This window comes from Neofelis nebulosa, chromosome 16, assembly GCF_028018385.1.
Source record: "Neofelis nebulosa isolate mNeoNeb1 chromosome 16, mNeoNeb1.pri, whole genome shotgun sequence".
Classification (NCBI taxonomy): Eukaryota; Metazoa; Chordata; class Mammalia; order Carnivora; family Felidae; genus Neofelis; species Neofelis nebulosa.
Genome location: NC_080797.1, coordinates 29,628,711 through 29,645,301, shown reverse-complemented (window position 1 = coordinate 29,645,301; position 16,591 = coordinate 29,628,711). Strand labels below are relative to the sequence as shown.

Below are 16,591 nucleotides of genomic sequence, written 5' to 3'. Positions count from 1 at the left end.
TAAATGTGAAAAACAAAGGCTTAAATGGTTTGGTACCGTTCTGGATCTCTCTGCTTCTCTGCAGTTCCAGCCAGGATATAAGCTTAGTAGTCTAAAGAAAGAAGAAAGCAAGAGTTAACATATTTAAAAAAACGTTTTTAATAAATAAAGACCAGCAGTTTCCTGACAAATAGGCAAAAGCTATTAATTAGCAGGCAGTTTTCCGGGGTAGGTGGAGGGAAGACAGATGACTAATAACATGAAAACTGCCTAACTTCAGCCGTGGAGAGATGCAAAATAAAACAAGGTATAACACTTTTGACCTGTCAGAGTGTTAAGGATTGTTACATTTGATAATTCTCAGTGTAGATTATAGTTTAGATACACATGCAAGTTTTATACTGACTCTAAATTGGTGCAGTCTCTTGGGCAAGTTGGTTTGTATCCGAGTGTTAAATTTACATGTCCTGGACCCAGGAATTCTATTCCCATAAAACTATATGAAGATGTTTATTGCACTGTTTATTATTGCAGAAATCCGGAAGTGGTTTCCCTTCACCGGTGTTTCACAGGAACTTGTATCGAGGGTGTCTGTGGCCTCCACACTGCTGCACCCAGTGATCAGTCCTCAGAATGTATCTGTCCAGCATGATTCATTAGCCATAACTGATGACTCCTTTCTCCAAGCGCGTCCTCTTGTGCTCCCCTCCGCTTCCACTCTTTCTGTTCTTTCTCATTTCCCAGACCTCTAAACAGTGGAGTGCCCCAGGGCTCAGTCTTCAGACTTTTGTCTACCTTTTTTCTCTACATAATCTCATTGAGTTTCTTTGCTTTAGTTATCACCCATATGCAGAGCACTTCCAAGTTTATATCTCCAGCCCAGAGCCCTGCCCCGAATTCCAAATGTATGTAGTCAGTTGCTTCTAGACTTTTCTTTATGTCTGATAAGCATATCAAACCTAACGTGTCCAAAACTGAATTCAATCCAAACCCATTTCTTCAACAGCCTTCCACATCTCAGTAACTGTCCATTCTCTCCTTCTAGTTGTTTAAAAACCATGGAGTCATTCTTGTCTCTTCTCTTTATTTTATATCCCAGTTACAAATCCATCAGTAAATCTTACTATTACGGTTATGTTCAGATTCCTACTGCTTCTAACCTCTTCACTACTCCTACTACTACTCCTACTACTACTTGAACTAAACCGTTGTCCCCCACTAAGGTTATCGTAGTAGCCTCCTAACTGGATTCTTTGCTCCTACCTTTGCCTTTTAATCTGTTTTCAACCGATGAGAGTGATTCAGTCATGTTTGCTCAAAGGTACTTAAAATGGCACATAAAGACTTGCGTGGTCTGTTTCTCACCACTTGGCCATCTCTTACTGCCACCTCCCTTCCTTACTAGGTTCCATCCACACCGGCCACCTTGCCTTCTCAAATACTACCTGGCATGTTCTCACCTCAGGGACTTTACACTTGGTGTTGCCTTTGTCTTAACATTCTTCCCCCAGATAGTAAGTCTGGCATGCTTCTTCAGTTCTTTGCTTGAATTTACCCTATTAGAGAGGCCTACTCTGATCACACTCTATTAAATAGCAACTCCTCCTTGCCCACTCCACACAATGTCTACCTCCTATGCCCTGCTTTGTTTTTCTTCTCAGTCTTATCACCAGCTGACCTGCTATAATTTACTTGTCTGACTCCTCCCCTGCCCCCCACTGGCATGGAAACTCCATCAGGTCAAGGACTTTGCTTTGTTCGCTTTTCTTTTTTAATGTTTGTTTGTTCTTGAGAGACAGAGCATGAGTGGGGGAGGGGCAGAGAGAATGAGGGACAGAGGATGTGAAGCAGCCTCCACACAGAAAGCAGCAAGCGCGTGGGGCTTGAACTTGCAAACCCTGAGATCATGACCTGAGCCAAAGTTGGACACTCAACCAACTGAGCCATCCAGGCTCCCCTGCTTTGTTCCTTTTGATTTTCCAATACCAGAACAGGATCTACTCTAACACACTCTCAGGGCAATTATGTGTTGTGTGAATTGATAAAGGCATCCTTCATATAGAGTCTAATGGAATGTTATACAGTTGACAGAAGAAGTGAGAAAGGTATATACGCAGTTGATCCTTGAACAACATTGGGGACTGGGACACCCAACACCCTGCTGGCAGTCAAAGATCATGCAGTATAACTTTTGACCACCGCCCCCCCCCCCCCCCCCAACTTAACTATTAACAGCCTGTTGTTGACCAGAAATCTTACTGATAACATAAACAGCTGGTCAACACATTCTTTGTATGTTATTTATATTGTATACTGTATTCTTGGAATAAAGTAAGCTAGAGAAAAAATGTTATTAAGAGCATCATATGAGGGGTGCCTCCGTGGCTCAGTTTGTTGAGCATCTGACTCTTGCTATCAGCTCAGGTCATGATCTCATGGTCATAGGACCAAGCCTCACATCCATGCTGAGCATGGAGCCTGCTTAGGATTCTCTGTCCCTGTCTCTCTCTGCCCCTCTCCTGCTCATGCTCTCTCTCTCAAAATAAATAAATAAACATTTTTTAAAAAAGAAAAGAAACTCATAAGAGAAAAAATACACTTACCTCACTGTATTTACTGAAAAAAATCTTCATATAACTGGACCTGTGCAGTTCATACCCCTGTTGTTCCAAGGTCTACTGTATATGCTGACAGAGAAAGATGTCTAGATAGGTGTTGATAAATAAAAATAGCAGGTGGCAGAATATCGTGAGTTCGATCCTTTTTATTTTTATTTATTTTTGAGAGAGAGAAAGCCTGAACGTGAGTGGTGGAGAGGGGAAGAGGGAGAGGGAGAGAGATAATCTCCTGGGGGGGGGGGGGTGGGGGGTGGCGCTAGATCACATGACCCTGAGATCACGACCTGAGCCCAAGTCAAGAATTAGATGCTCAATTGGAGTGAACCATCCAGGCACCCCGAGTTTGATTCTATAAATATCTAAAATTATATTGTTAATGTAATTTTACATGTTTTAACATAGGAAATTCAATTTTTTCTTCTTTTTATTGTCGTATAATTAACATACAGGAAGTTGATTTTTTAAATTGTAAGATAATATAAAAATGTTTTTTTTTTTAATGTTTATTTTTGAGAGAGAGAGGGAGACAGAATGTGAGCGGGGGAGGGACAGAGACAGAGGGAGATGCAGAATCTGAAGCAGGCTCCAGGCCCTGAGCTTTCAGCACAGACCCCTATGCGGGGCTTGAACCCATGAACCGTGAGATCATGACCTGAGTTGGTCTGACGCTCAACCGACTGAGCCACGCAGGCACCCCGTAATACAATTTTCTAAATTGTAAAACTAGTATATGTACATTGCCCACAAAAAAATTAAAATGATGGAGAAGAGTCTTTCCTTTGCAACCCTCAGAAATGTAACTACTGTCCAGAGTTTGTTTTAGATTTTCTACTGATTTACTGTTTTAACTTCAAATAATGTATCTCTTTTAAAAAAAAATTTTTTTTAATGTTTATTTTTGAGAGAGGGAGAGACAGAGTGCAAGCTGGGGAGGGGCAGAGAGAGAGAGGGAGACACAGAATCTGAAGCAGGCTCCAGGCTCCTAGCTGTCCGTACAGAGCCTGACACGGGGCTCGAACTCATGAACCGTGAGATTATGACTTGAGCCGAAGTCGGATGCTCAACCGACTGAGCCACCCAGCCCCTAAATAATGTATCTCTTAATTAACTATAAACAAGATCTCCCTATCCTCCATTATTTTTTAAATTTTTTTAACGTTTTTTTATTTTTGAGAGAGAGCGCACGAGCGAGTGAAGGAGGGGTAGAGAGCCAGGGAGACACAGACTCTGAAGCAGGCTCCAGGCTATGAGCTGTCTGCATAGAACCCAACGCGGGGCTCTAACTCATGGACGGAGAGATCATGACCTGAGCCGAAGTAGGACACCCAACCAGCTGAGCCACCCAGGCTCCCCTGTCTACTCTCCATTATAAGAGATGAATTTAACATACAAACTGTCACCCAGCTGCTTTCTCATCTTTCAGTTTTTTAGTTAATGTTACGTTGTAAGTGTGTGCTATTTATTTTTTATTTTATTTTTATTATTTTATTTTAACCATAATTTAGTATTTTCTGTTTTCCAAATTCTTCTATAACTTTGAAAACACTTAAGGAATGTTTACAATATTATGCCGGTTTCATTATTAGGCATTGCAAAACCAAGTCGTTGTGTTGGATTCACTGAGAAAACCATCCTAGTCAATGATGAGTTTTGATTGAATGAGACAATTCTAGTTGTCAGGGTCTTCTGGATTTTTTTTTTTTTTTAACGTCAGGTTTATTATTTTCTTGAAAGCTGCATCTTTTAACATTACACAGGATATTCTTAAAAGCTTGGATTTTTAAAAATGTACTTTCATATTGTTTTATGCTGAAGTATTTTAAAGTACATTTCAGAAATTCTGTACGCCTATCTCTGAATGACTTAACAGGTATTTTCTAAGAAATATTGATATTTTCCTAGATAGCGTGATTAACATTATCACACTTACCTTTTATTGATGTCTATTCTTACGTAAAATAGAACTTTCCTGTCAGCATCTGGGCCTCTTTGGCTACATTGACTTACAGTTCTTCAGAAAAGCAGGTTAAATGCTTAGTTCTTACCTTTTAATTACCAATTTTAATTTTTTAAATAAAATTTTAATTTTTAAAGGAAGGAGGAATAGCTGTATGAAATGTTGACAAATAACTTTCTTTTTTTTTTTTTTTTTTTAAATTTTTTTTTTCAACGTTTTTTATTTATTTTTGGGACAGAGAGAGACAGAGCATGAACGGGGGAGGGGCAGAGAGAGAGGGAGACACAGAATTGGAAACAGGCTCCAGGCTCCGAGCCATCGGCCCAGAGCCTGACGCGGGGCTCGAACCCACGGACCGCGAGATCGTGACCTGGCTGAAGTCGGACGCTTAACCGACTGCGCCACCCAGGCGCCCCAACTTTCTTTTTTTTAATGTAACTTTTTTTAATGTTTATTTTTGAGAGCGCGTGTGTGTGCGTGTGTGTGTGTGTGCGCGTGCACACACAAAGGGGGGAGGGGCAGAGAGAGAGAGGGAGACACAGAATGTGAAGCAGGCTCCAGGCTCTGAGCTGTCAGCACAGAGCCCAATGCGGGGCTTGAACTCATGAACCACGAGACCATGACCTGAGCCAAAGTCAGACACTTAGCCAACTGAGACACCCAGGCGCCCCTAACTTTCTCTTCTTTGGTTATCCTTATGGTCTCATGGATTTTTGAGGATGTGTATCTGTAAATCTAATCATTCCTCCTGGTGCTCAGCTGCTCACAGCCTTTTTTATCCTTTCATCATTTAATGAACATTTTGGTTGTTTCCACTTTTTGGTTATTATGAATGACTGCTGTGAACATTCATGTCCAAGTTTGTATAGGCATATGTTGTCATTTTAGGTATGTGCTAAAGAGTGGAATCGTTGGGTCTTATGGTAACTATTTCTTCAGAATTGCCAAACTGCTTTCCAAAGCAGATGTACCATTTTACAAACCCAGCAGTAATACATGAGGGTCCTCCACACATCCTTGTCAACACTTGTCATTATCTGTTGTTTTGATTATAGCCATCCTAGTGGACGTGAAGTAATATCTCATTGTAGTTTTGATTTGCGTTTCCTGAATACTAATGATACTGAGCACTTTTAAAATTTTCTTATGGCCATTTGTATATGTTCTTTGAAGAAATGTCATATAAATCCTTTGTCCATTTGTAAATTGAGCTATTTTTGTTGTTGTTGAGTTGAAAGGGACCCATGTCAACTATATGATTTGCATGTATTTTCTCTTGTGGGTTGTTGTTTTACTTTCTTGAAAGTGTTTGAAGCACAAAAGGTTTTAATTTAGAAAAAGTCCAGTTTATCTTTTTTCTTTCGTTGCTTATGCTTTTAGTGTTTTAGCTAAGAATACTTAACCTGACATAAGGTCATGAAACTCTACTTCTGTATTTTCTTCTCAGTGTCCTTTTAGCTCTTATATTTAGGTCCGTGATCCATTTTGTGTTATTCTTTGTGTGTGGTGTCAGAAAGGGGGGGGGGGCAACTTTATTCTTTTGCATATGGATATCCAGTCAGCCCCCCCTGCCTTCTCTCCCCCCCCCCCCATTTGTGTGGAAAGACTATTGTTTCTCCATTGAATTGTCTTGTCTTGGCACCTTGTCAAAAATCAGTTGACCATAAATGTAAAGCGTTTATTTCTGGACTCAAATTCTACTCCATTGATCTATATGCCTATGCTTATGTCAGTACTACAGTCTTAGCGACCATAGCTTTGTAGTAATTAAGTTTTGAAACCAGGCAGTGTGGTTCCTTCAACTTTGTTCTTTTTCAGGATTGTTTTGGCTGTGGGATCCCATGCATTTCCATAAGAATTTTAGAATCAGCTTTTCAGTTTCTGCAAACAAACCACCTGGGATTTATGGCAGTTGTGCTGAATCTTTTGATCAATTTGTGGAGTATTGCCTTTTTAAAAATACTAAGTCTTTATTCCATTAACATGAGATAACTTTCCATTTATATAGGTCTCTTTATTTTCTTTCGATGTTGGCAGTTTTAACTTAAAGTGGTTCAAGTGGACATCCTGTCTTATTCCTGATCTTACGGGGGAAAAAAGCATGTGATCTTTGACAGTATTAGGTTAGCTATATGTTTTTCAGAGATGCCTTTTTGGGGGTTGAAAAAGTGACCTTCTGGGGCGCCTGGGTGGCTCAGTCAGTTTAGTGTTCGACCTAGGCTCAGGTCGTGATCTTGTGGTTCATGGGTTCAAGCCCTACATCAGCCTCTGCGCTGGCAGTGCAGAGCCTGCTTGGGATTCTGTCTACCTTTCTCTTTCTGCCTCTTTCCCAGTTGCTCTTTCTCTCTCAAAAGAAATAAATAAAAACTTAAAAAAAAAAAAAAGAAAAAGTATCCTTCTATTTCTGAGTCTGTTAAATATCTGTGTCATGAAAGTGCTGGATGCTTTATCTAGATCTATTGAGATGTATATGGTATCTTTTTGTTCTTGAAGTCTGTCTACTGTGTTTTTCTCCATTAATACTACTTGTCATATAGTAGGCTTTTTCACTCTTAAAATGTGCCTTTTTATCTCAGAGAAGTTTTTATTTTACTCTTCCTTGATTATTTCTTTCTCTTTATTTTTTTCTTCAGGAGAGCCTATTAGATCGTTTTGGAGCCTCTGTGTTGTTCACATTTCTGAACTTTTCTTTCCTTTATTTGACTTTTTTTTTTTTATCTTCTGGGAGATTTTCTTTTTCTTTTTTTTTTTTTAATGTTTATTTTTATTTTGAGAAAGAGAAAGAGTGAGTAGGGGAAGGGCAGAGAGAGAGAGAGAGGGAGGGAGGGAGGGAGGGGGAGAGAGGGAGAATGAGAACCCCAAGCAGGCTCCACACCGTTAGGGCAGGGCTCAATCCCACGAACTGTGAGATCTTGACCTAAGCCAAACTCAAGAATCAGGTACTCAACTGTGCCATCCAGGCACCGCCCCCCCCCCCCCCCCCCTTTTTAAAGTAGGCTTTACACCCAACATGGAGCCCAACATAGGATTTTAATTCACAACCCTGAGATCAAGACGTGAGTTGAGATCAAGAGTCTGACTTTTAACCAACTGAGCCACCCAGGTGCCTCACTTCTGAGAGATTTTCTTGGCATTGTCTTCCAAATGACTGATTCTATATTCAACTATGTTCATTTTGTTATTTAGCTAATCTATTCAGTTTTCAAATTTTTGATAATTTTAAGTTTATTTTCATGTTGTTTGCTTTTTCATTTTTATAGATGTATCCTTTGTCTGGGGACATAATTTATTTTTGAAGTTGTTTTTATGGAGTTATCTGTTTTCTCTTGGATCTTTGTCTTTTCACATTGGATCTTCCTTTTGTGCTGTTGGCTTTCTTGAAAATGTGTATTTAGCTTTAGTTGGATGAAGTAGTAAGGTGGTTAATATTGGTTATTGGCGTGGATTTTCCTTTGCAAGTGGCATAGTTCTTCTTCCCAGATGGTGGGAGGGCTGACTGTGTGAATGTTTGGTAAGCTCTGGGCAGGAACGCCAGCTCCTCTACCAGTGTCTAAATAAGGAGGGCTTTGTTTTGATGGGTGAACTGTTTTACTCTTTGCAGTACCTTCCATTTCTTTCTCCATTATATCAGTTGTGGAGGGCAGGGGTACTGTACTTTCTTTGCTTTTTCCCTCAAGCCACAATGTTCACACCAGGAGCCCTCCCCTGGACCCACTTAGTTTTCATTTTTAAATCTTTACTTTTTTTTTTTTTTTAAGCCTTATTTAAGAGATCTGTTCTTGTGCTTTGTCCTGGGGTCAGAATGGTAGTATCCAGGCCCTTCAGTATGCAAGGGGAGGGATCCAGGGGGTCCTTACTGGACCTTACCGGTTTTAAATGCATGGTAATTGTCACATGGTTTACTCCTGGTTTTTGTGAATGTAAATCTCAAGTGGAGCTTTTCAGGAGCTCCCTTGAAAAGACCCAGTCTAAGGGCACCTGGGTGGCTCAGTTGGTTAAGCTGACAGCTCAGAGCCTGGAGCCTGCTTCAGATTCCGTGTCTCCATCTCTCTCTCTGCCCCTCCCCTGCTCTCTCTTCTCTCTCTCAAAAATAAATAAACATTAAAAAAATTTTTCTTTAATTAGAAAAGACCCAGTCTGTTTCCCTGGTGATGTTTTAAGCTATGAATGTATTTCACTTTCTCTACCTGAACCCAACTGTTTTTGAATGGTTCTTAAAATTTAATGTTTTAAAGCATTTCTGATCCTTGACTCTCTCTTGTTTCTTAGTGCTCTTGTGATTTCATTTTAAAAGTGTTTCTGCATATCAGTAGGACTTTGGAAGATCCATCTTGTCATCATGAATTAGAAGCCAGTATTACTTTTATAATAGGAACAAAGAATATGGACATCTGGGGAGGTGTTTTGCAAGGTTGGGGTTGGACTAAATTAACAACTACTGTGGCCGGCTTAGAAGAGCCAGCGACTTCTGTTCTCATTTGGGAGACTAAGCTCTCTTTGCTTTCCAGTTTTGCATTTCTAGAGTTTAACCAGGACCAGGCACAGAGAAACACAGTTAATATTGAATGAATGATCAGAATGAAGGCATTTTTTTTTTCTACCATGGACTCATTTATCACAATAATAGGTCCTTCTATTTCTGTAGTTCTTTTGCCTTTGGAAAGTATTGTTTCCCTTTTTATGAGGATTTGCTACTTCCTAACCTATGTCCCACTTGCTCAGCTAACTTTTTGCATTTTTACTTCTTATCATTGAGCTATTTTACATATATCTTTACAGAGAGCTTTAATTTGGCACATCCCACTGAGTTACATTCTAGCACCCTGTTTGCTGAAAGAAAACTCAGAATCAGAAATGAGCACATATAAAAAGGCATTTTAGCAAAGCTTGTATACCAAAACCTGAAAGTTATAGAAGAGCCTTTTAGTCAGTCATGTGATTCTTACTGGCTCTTATTATATAGTTTGAAAGTCATATTTGTTTAGAAACATACTTCAAAAGGAGAGGATTATAAGAGAAATCTAATGATAACTGAAGGAGATAATGCTCATATAGTTCAGTATAATACTTGAGGTTCATATCAATGACCCTTATTAATTAGCAAGTAAAAAAAAAATTTGCTGCATCGTAGAGAGTAAAGAACATTTTCCGTTATTTGGACTTCCCTGAATGTGGCTCTGATCCCAGCTCTGTCATTTCGGGCTTTGCACGGTGTTCAGCCTTTTTGAGACTGGTTTCTCATTTTTGACTTCTTTGATCCCCACATCAGTCTTCTCTCTTCCCCTTGTGTTTATGTACACATTCTTTCCTGGGAATGACCTGACCGTCTCCTCGACTGCTTATTTCCTTCACATCTTAACTCTGATGCTGCTTTCCTGAGGCAGTCATCCCTGACTCTAGATTAGATTATGTGCCCTGTTGGATACTCTTCTTTTTCCCCCCCTGTTGAATACTCTTTACAGCACTTATCTCAGTTGGAATTTTGTGTTTACTGTGTGATTGTTTATTTAGCAGTTTCTTTCAACAAATATTTATTGAGTGCTTAATAAATCTTCACTGGGATTCTAAGCTCTGTTAAGGCAGAATAATGACTGGGTCTGTGGGTTTTGTTTCTGTTTGACTTGGTCATTGTGTTCCTAACATCTAACACAGTGGTTAGACATAGGGAGTGAGTAGTTGTTGAATGAAGAAATCCACGTGCAGAATATAATACTGCCTGCCTTATTTTACAAGGCTGTCGTGAGCCTTCAAGATAATTATGTGTATGAAGTGCTTATTAGCTTGCTTGTGGCCTGGTGAGACAGTAACTCTGTTACTGAGAGGGAGTCAGTCTGCTGTGGCCATTGAGAATGGTTATTGTAGATGAAAGTACTCCTTAATTCATGGTCTCTCACTTACTAGCTCTGTGACCGTGCATAGGTGCTTAGAATCTCTGATTTGCATTTCCTTTATCTATAAATGGAAGTAATAATGACTATCTTACAGGGTTTTGTAAAGATTGCATGTGACCGTGACATTGGAGCAGTTAGCTGACAGTAATTCTCAGTAGGTGGTGGTTATAGTATTGTTTATATGTTAATGGATGAGAAAACTAGTTTAAGGAATGTATAGAAAGTATCAAAATTCACATATGTGGAAACATGACATCTTCTCTGATAAGATGGTAGCAGTAGATCTCAGATAAGATTATGGGGTTAGCCCATAATCCTCAGAATAGCCAATATTTTCGAATTATGGCTGTGAAGGGTTGTATTATGTTAGGTTCAATCTTGTTTTTTAAAAGGACTTTTGGGAGTGTAAGGATTGTATACTCCTGAATAGATGAATTATATTAAGACCTAAACCCTATAAAATTTTAAATGCCTTAGAATGCCCAGTGTGACTATGTGACTATGTATTAAAGTCACATCAGCAAGCGACATTATTGGAAATCAGCCTGGATTTTTGGACTGCTGAATGTTCATGGGTAAGGTTTATGGATTTAGGAGAGTATTCTGAATAGTAGTTCACAGTTCTTTCTGCCTGGAGTCACAAGCATCCCCGGTGTGGTGGATGCTTTGCCAGCCTTTTCCAACAGAAGCATATTGCCATGACGTACAAGTAAAAAGGATATATTATTACAGGAATAGCTTTCAATGTTCTGTGACTTACAGATTTAAAAATTCATTTGGGCACATTTGAGTACTTCACACTATTTACAGGGACATGATCCAAGCCACCATGTTATAGCCCTTGCTTCTCATTTTTATTTATTTATTTATTTATTTGTTTGTTTGTTTATTTGTTTATTTAAGTTTATTTATTTTGAGAGAGAGAGCAGGGGAGGGGTAGAGAGAGAGAGGGAGAGAGAGAAAATCCCAAGCAGGCTCCACACTGTCAGTGCAGAGGCTGACACAGGGCTCAAACTCATGAACCATGAGATCATGACCTGAGCCGAAACCAAGAGTTGGACGCTTCATCAACTGAGCCACCCAAGTGCCCCCCCCCCCCCCCGCCCTTGCTTCTCATTTAAATTGTTTTACTTTCATCTTGGGCTACATGACCCTGGCTTCTGACTTTCATCAGAAGGAGTGTGTTTTATATAATTGTTTGCATGCCTACAAACGTTTGTGGGGAGGGTGCGGGGGGGCCTGGCTGGCTGAGTCAGTGGAGCATGCAACTCTTGATCTCGGGTTTTGAATTCGAGTCCCACTTTGGGAGTTGAGATTACTAAAAAAACAAAAACAAAACTAAAAATGTGTGTGGAGAAAGATGCAAAACTTTCTAGTGATTAGTTGATATACCTTTTTTTACAGGCTCAGCAAAACAGTCCCTCTTCTACGGGATCTGGCAACACAGAGCATTCCAGCAGCTCCCAGAAACAGATCTCCATCCAGCACAGACAGACCCAGGTAGGTTGGTGATCAATATGCAGAGGAAAAGATGTGCTTAGGAATAAATGCTAACCACATATGATATCTTGGAGTCCTCTCTGTCTTTCCTTTGTTTCTCCAACATTACCTCATTATTTGTGTGTATTATACTCAGAACTTGCATTTTGAGTATTTAAAGTCTTTTGGAAGGTGCTTTAACTTTTTGAGGTGTCTCTTTACCATTCTCGTGTGTTGCAGTAGAAATGCCTACACCGTAGCATGGTGTTGGGGAAAGAGCACTCGTTTTGGAGAGCTAGGCTGGGGTTCAGATCCTCACTCTGCAACTTGCACTGTTATTTTTTTGGGCCTCAGTTTTTTTTTTAATAGAAATCATCTGTAAAATACGGTTGATTCTAGTTATCTCAGTGTATACAAAATGCGTATTAGGACAGTGCTTACAGTACACCTCAGTGATTTTTCATTCCCTACTCTATGAAAGTAGTTGATTTATTCCTTATTCTTGTTTATTTGGCAAGAATAAAGCTAAAATTCTTAAACATGTGGCACACCAACACAATTTCCTCCTTAAAGAGTTTTTTAGAAACTTTTTAATTCAGGGAATGTTGGGAATAATCAAAGTTAGTATGTGAAAAGGATAGCGGATGCATCCTCCACTCTGTAGTTTTGATATAGCCAAATCGTATACTGCATTTTCTTTGAAGCGTCTTGGCATTGTGTTGCCTTTAAGACAAGATGCTTGGCAATCTAGGAGAATTTCTTAAATCTCAAGAGCTTTAGGAATAGATTTTTATTTTATCTGAATTACCAGCTTTTGGCCAGTTGGACAGACTTTAGATTCAGGTAACTTCATTCTCTCCCCTTCTGATGTTCTGTATTTCCACTAGGTGGCATGTGTGTTCTTTAGACATTTGGACCCTGTTTCCTCTGAAGTCCTTTTCTATTCAAAGTTAGTTTCATTTCTAGAGTAGTATGTTTCTGCATTATTCAATGCACAATAGTTTGAGGATTCATATATTTGATACCAGAGGTAACATGTATTTGAAGTGCACGTGTAATAAAATACAAGGCCTAAAGAATAGGCTAAGGAAAGCATATTTAATTTCTTTAGCTATGTGATTCCAGACTATTTGTGTTAGCAGGTGTTTTGGTTTTTTGTTCCCCCCAGAAAGGTAATGAGAAAAGTATGATAACATGTAATATTTTGAGACTAATCCTAAATTTGTTTTCTCTTTGTATAGTCTGACCTCACCATAGAAAAAATATCTGCACTAGAAAACAGTAAGAATTCTGACTTAGAAAAGAAGGAGGGAAGAATAGATGATTTGTTAAGAGTAAGTATTAAAATATGGTAAGAGATTTTATAGGAAGCACTGATTGATGTTATATATATTTGGATTATGTACATATCGTAGAGATCATTATTTCTAAATAACAAAGTTAAATACTAAACATTTGGATATTTTCCTTTAATCTGAGGTAATCTGAGTAGGAACTAGGATCAAACCTATATTCTAAGCACTGTCTTTAAATTGGATATCTTATGCTGTAGAATTTTAATATTTAAATTTTTTTTAAATGTATGTTTATTTTTGAGACAGAGAGAGACAGAGCATGAACGAGGGAGGGTCAGAGAGAGAGGGAGACACAGAATCTGAAGCAGGCTCCAGGCTCTGAGCTGTCAGCACAGAGCCCGACGCGGGGCTCGAACTCATGGACTGTGAGATCATGACCTGAGCCGAAGTCGGCCGCTTAACCGACTGAGCCACCCAGGCGCCCTGAATTTTAATATTTAAATATATACTAGAGAGATAGGTGGAGTATTCTGTTTCATCTAGAACTGTGGGAAATGATATAAAATACTGTTTTCCTATTCCAGAGAAGTTTTTAAAATATTCTTGAACTTTTTAAAATATTTTATTATTTTAGAGAGAGAGAGAGTGGGGGAAGGAGCAGAGTGAGAGAGAGAGAGGGAGAGGTAGAGTGAGAGAGAGAATCTTAGGCTCCATGCTCAGTGAGGACCCCGATGCAGGGCTCGACCCCACAGCCCTGGGACCAGGACCTGAGCCGAAATCAAGAGTCAGACAGCCAGCCAACTGAGCCACCCAGGCACCCCAGTATTCTTCAATTTTTAAAACTATCTCACAAGTACTTTTCAGCCCTGGTTTTACATTTTGTATCTTTTATAAGTATTTGTCTAAAGTTTTTTTGTGCGTATAAGACAAACTTCAGAAATAATCTGGAATTGAAAAGATACTTCTAGAAAATATACCATGATATATATATATATTTTAATGTTTTTCTATTTTTGAGAGGGAGAGCACAAGCAGGGGAGGAGCAGAGAGGGCGGGGGTGGTCAGAGGATCTGAAGCAGACTCTGGGCTGACAGCAGGGGGTTTGAATTTATAAACCATGAGATCATGACCTGAGCCCAGTCAGCCGCTTAACTGACTGAGCCATCCAGGTGCCCCTATCCCATGATGTCTTTAAGGATAGATTTTTTAATATGCAATTTATCATATTGACTGACACATTCTTAAAAAAACTTTTTGTTTTAAATAAAACTAATATATGCTTTTTTACAATAAATTTAGAGAATACTGAAAGATAGGATACCCATAATTCCATTAACTAGGTAAAACATTTGGCACATTTCCTTCAGTAATTTTTTTGAGCCATTTGTAGTGTATGTGTGTGTATATATGTATATACATATATAAATAACTATTACTGATATATAAATAAAATTGACTAACATTTTTATCTTCTCCAGTGCTTTAGAAGGTATAGGTTTGATTCTTATTTGTAGTAATGCAGTAGTTTTCCTCCTGGCTCTATGGGGCCTTGAAGGTTCTGTGGAGGAACCTCCAGGGCTCCCATGACACAGCTGGGTGCGGATCTTGCAGTCTTTTTTACTGGGTAAGACTGTCTGAAGGAAGGGTTTTGTTTATTAACAATAATAATAATGTTTAATAATAAAAATAATAAGAGCCACTGTATTTGTAATTTTCTCCCTCCAAAAATTTTTACCTATATTTCTGTAATTATCAAAATATAGTATTAGTTTATTTGACTCCCTCCTGTATAAAACCTGGAATTTAGCACATATCTAAACCATAAACCTGGTCGTAATGAGTAAAATCTGATGTTTTTAGGCTATTCTTATTAAATTATTACTTTTAATATCATATATAAGAATAATTCTTATATGAAAAGCAGTTTTATGACCTAATTTACAATAATTAGTTACACGTGTTTGTTAAACTCATTGGTAGTATATTTTTTAATTTTTGTTTTATTTTTTAAGCAATTTTTTATTTTTTTATTGTTTTTTAATTTTTAGAGAGAAAGTACATGTGATTTGGGGAGGGGCAGAGGGCAAGGGAGAGAGAGAATCTTTTTTTTTACATGTTTATTGATTTGAGAGATAGAGAGAGAGCGGGAGAGGGGCAGAGAGAGACAGAGACACGGAATCTGAAGTGAAGCGGGCCCTGACTTATCAGCGGAGAGCCCAACGTGGGGTTAGAATTCATGAACTGCAAGATCATGACCTGAGCTGAAGTCGGACATTTAACTGACTGAGCCACCCAGGCGCCCCTTGGGAGAGAGAGAATCTTAAGCAGGCTCCATGCCCAGTGCAGAGCCCAGCACTGGATTTGATCTCATGACTGTGAGATCGTGACTTGAGCTGAAATCAAGAACTTAACCACCTGAATCTCCCAGGCGCCCCAACTGAAATACATTTTAAGTAATTAGTTTTCAAGAAGGATGTATTAGTGTTAAGTTTTTTTGTTTCCTTGTAGATCTGAGAACTCTTTCTCTTGCCTCTCCATATAAAAGGTATTTTTGTGTTACAACCTATTAGCCTTCACCTCTTACCTTCTTGTAGCACGCATACACATGTGTGAACCTTTGCAATTTTTTGTAGCATTCAATTTTTCTGAGAAGACCATGACCAAAGGAACAAACACTGCACTGTAACCTGTTTTTTGTGATGAGTATAGGTACTCTCCCCCTTTATTCTTAGATTTCAAAAAATTTTGCCAGGGTACTTCTGTATACATGGGTCTCTAAATTCTTATTCTGGAAATGTGTGGTTATGCTTAATTTTTGCCTCTTTCTGTCTTGTGTTGGCCTCTTCCTTGGTTTCTAGGCTGGATCCCTGATTTCTTCCCTTTATTTCTATCACTTGGAGTCTTATTTAATATGATCAACCTTCTTTTCTGAATGTTACTAAAATGTTAATTTGTGTTCCATATATTTTCTGCTGTTTACTGTATCTTATGTAATTTTGATTCTGTTATCTACATTTGAACTTACTTTTTTCCCTTATCTAACTCACTTTCTTATTCCATCCTGTACATTCTTGATGGTTTTTTGCTCTGATTTCATAGACATCATGTCTTTTTGTGTTTTATGGACTATGACAAGCAGTATTCTAAAATGTTCTTTTCATTCTTTAGGGAGATCATTTTCATCATTCTCAAGCTGATGTTCTTTTTCCTTATTCAGAAGTAGTTTTCCTTAGGTCTGATTTTTGGTTGTTTCCTTTTCTCCATCTTTTGATTTGGAGAGGCATATTTAGAGTCAGTACCTATCTTCCATCTTTTATTGTTAGCATATGTGCTTGCTTGGGGTTGCTCTTAACTCCTCTTTTTGTTCATGTG

General features: G+C 38.7%; 1 protein-coding gene across 9 annotated transcripts in view; it reads left to right on the top strand.

The window, feature by feature from the left end:
* The window catches only part of TLK2 (tousled like kinase 2), a 114,750-nt gene that overhangs the window by 52,342 nt on the left and 45,817 nt on the right, over window positions 1–16,591 (top strand). For all 9 annotated transcript variants that reach the window (XM_058704452.1, XM_058704456.1, XM_058704451.1 and 6 more), the window contains 2 exons: window positions 11,850–11,945; window positions 13,166–13,258. In XM_058704452.1, the coding sequence (XP_058560435.1) occupies window positions 11,850–11,945; window positions 13,166–13,258 (189 nt within the window). The remainder of the gene's footprint in view (window positions 1–11,849; window positions 11,946–13,165; window positions 13,259–16,591) is intronic.